Below are 2,520 nucleotides of genomic sequence, written 5' to 3' on the forward strand. Positions count from 1 at the left end.
AATCTTATCCAACTTAAATTTCATTTACATGCAAACATAGTTAATTTTGTAATTGAGTTTTTTATTCTAGTTTGTTTGACATTGGATTCTTTGAATACAAAAATTAATTTATTTTTAATGCTAGCATTTTAAAATGGTATAAAATAACATATTTTAGATAATGATATATGAATTTGAAATAAAAAATAAAATAATAGTTGATGGATGTCACATAACACAACAAATTAACTTATAATAGTAATTGTCTATTATATATCTTGAAGCAGCTAGCAAAGTGAGAGAAGGCTAGCTAGGAGAAGAATGAATCATATTCTGATATTTCCACATCCATCACAAGGTCATATATTGCCTCTCATGGACCTAGCTCAAACTCTGGCCAACCATGGTCTCAACATCACCTTCGTTAACACCGAAACCAATCATCATCGCCTCATCACGACTCATGCCTTTCCCGATGATGATGATGGATCAGGTTTCATCAATAGGATCCGACTAGTTTCCATGCCTGATTGGGATAGACCACACCATGAGATGCATGCAATCATGATACCAAAGGTCGAAGAACTTATAAGGAAGATTAATCAAGATTGTGAGAAAGAAGGGAGGCCTATTACATGCTTCCTCGCAGATTACTTTGTCGGTTGGCTCTTAGAGGTCGGTAAGAAGATGGGAATCAAGACGGCAGCTTTCACCTCATTTTCGGCCGCTTCTTTGTTGTTGATGTCAAACGTCTACAAGTTTATTGATGACGGTATTATAGATATCGACCACGGTAAGTTGACAAATTTATTTATTGCATGCATCTACTCTTCTAATAACATCAATTATAATATATAGCTAGCTAGCTAGCATTAATTCATGACAATATTATTCAATTATGTACAAAATATTAAAGGTATATATATAGATACTAACATTAATAACAAGAGAAGAATAAAATAATGAATTAGTATATTATAAAGCAAGGACTTATATAGTGTCATCCTTATAATAGATTAATTAAAATCGAAATATGTTCTAGAACCCATTTCATTAGGATCCGTCCACGTGGCGACATACACAATTATTTGATCTACATTTGTAGGACGTTCTTCTTCTTCTTTCAAATATATATCCATAATTCTCTTAATTTGCATGTGGTGTACGTAGGGATTCCATTAAAGAAGCAAAAGATTGAATTCTCACCAATGATTCCCGCCATTAATGCGGAAGATCTGCCTTGGTTGAAATTCAAAACATCCATCGAACGAAAGATTATTTTTGAGATGGCAAAAATGAACAAGAAAGCTGAACAGTTGGCACAATGGACCATCATCAACACAAGTCAAAACCTCGAGCCAGCCGCATTAGCCCTAGTTCCACATGTTCGACCCATAGGTCCGGTCTTCTTGGTCAACCAACTAGAAGAGAGCCCGGTTATAAGTCACCTCGAGCCAGAGGATTCCACTTGCATGAAATGGTTGGATCATCAAGCACCAAACTCTATGATATATATTGCATTTGGGAGCACAACTTCTTTTAGCCACCCCCAATTTCTTGAATTGGCTAGCGGGCTTGAGCTCACCAATAGGCCGTTTCTTTGGGTACTCGGGCCCAATGTTGGCGAGCTCATTTACCCGGAAGGGTTCTTGGAACGGGTAGCGAGTCGCGGGAAAATGGTGAGGTGGGCACCTCAGAAGAAGGTTCTAAGGCACCCTTCGGTTGCTTGCTTCTTCACTCATTGTGGTTGGAATTCGACCATTGAATGTGTTAGCAATGGTGTACCTTTGTTGTGTTTGCCTTACCTAGGTGACCAATTCATGAATGAGGATTACATATGTAATGTTTGGAGAGTGGGAATTGGATTTGAGAGAATGGAGGAGGAGAAGATCATAATTACAAAGGAAGAAATCAAGGACAAAGTTGAGATATTGCTTGGTGATCAATCTTTTAAAGCAAGAGCTTTGGAGCTTAAGGAATCAACATTATGCATTGCCAAGGAGAATGGTAACTCCAAAGAAAACTTGCTTCATTTTATAGAGTGGGTGAAGAATTAATTACTCATAATTTATGAATTTATTATGTCGATATGTTTGTATGTTTTATTTTTTATCTTGTTTCTTTTGCTGAATTGATTATGAATACAAATGTTATATATAACATATTGCATTGACCTAGTTTTTTTTTTCTCAATTCTATAGATCTACTAAGAAAGTCTCATTAAGTTTTAGAAAGAAAAAAAAAAAAGAAATCAAAGTTTATTTAGCTTGCTTTAATTTAAAGCAATATTATTTTTATTCTAGTTTATTTATCTTTGCATTCAATGATACAAAATAGCTTCTAACAATATTTCCAAGCAAATTAATTAATAACATATATTATTGTCTTTCAAAGGAGGTTGAGAAGACCTAACAGCATTTGTTAGAAGGAGACAAATCTTAAATGTGACACTATTTTTAATCCTATATATATATATGGTTTTCTTTCTATTTCAATTATTTTTTAGTGGGTCATCTAACTACATAGAAACAAAATATCTTT

General features: G+C 34.4%; 1 protein-coding gene across 1 annotated transcript; it reads left to right on the forward strand.

Annotated features, from left to right (window-relative positions):
- The first annotated feature begins 300 nt into the window (after nucleotides 1-300).
- On the forward strand, nucleotides 301-2,036 carry LOC124925114 (UDP-glycosyltransferase 83A1-like). The gene is made up of 2 exons (XM_047465086.1): nucleotides 301-772; nucleotides 1,150-2,036. Exons 1-2 carry the CDS (start codon nucleotides 301-303, stop codon nucleotides 2,034-2,036), a joined length of 1,359 nt encoding a protein of 452 aa, XP_047321042.1.
- The last annotated feature ends 484 nt before the right edge of the window (nucleotides 2,037-2,520 follow it).

The sequence above is a fragment of the Impatiens glandulifera genome, chromosome 2, assembly GCF_907164915.1.
Source record: "Impatiens glandulifera chromosome 2, dImpGla2.1, whole genome shotgun sequence".
Classification (NCBI taxonomy): Eukaryota; Viridiplantae; Streptophyta; class Magnoliopsida; order Ericales; family Balsaminaceae; genus Impatiens; species Impatiens glandulifera.

What these genes read in the sequence shown, in the direction of transcription:
- LOC124925114 (XM_047465086.1), top strand. Translation starts at nt 301, where the DNA reads ATGAATCATATTCTGATATTTCCACATCCATCACAAGGTCATATATTG. An exon ending in TATTATAGATATCGACCACG is followed by an intron (nt 773 to 1,149) that starts GTAAGTTGACAA and finishes TGGTGTACGTAG; the next exon opens with GGATTCCATTAAAGAAGCAA.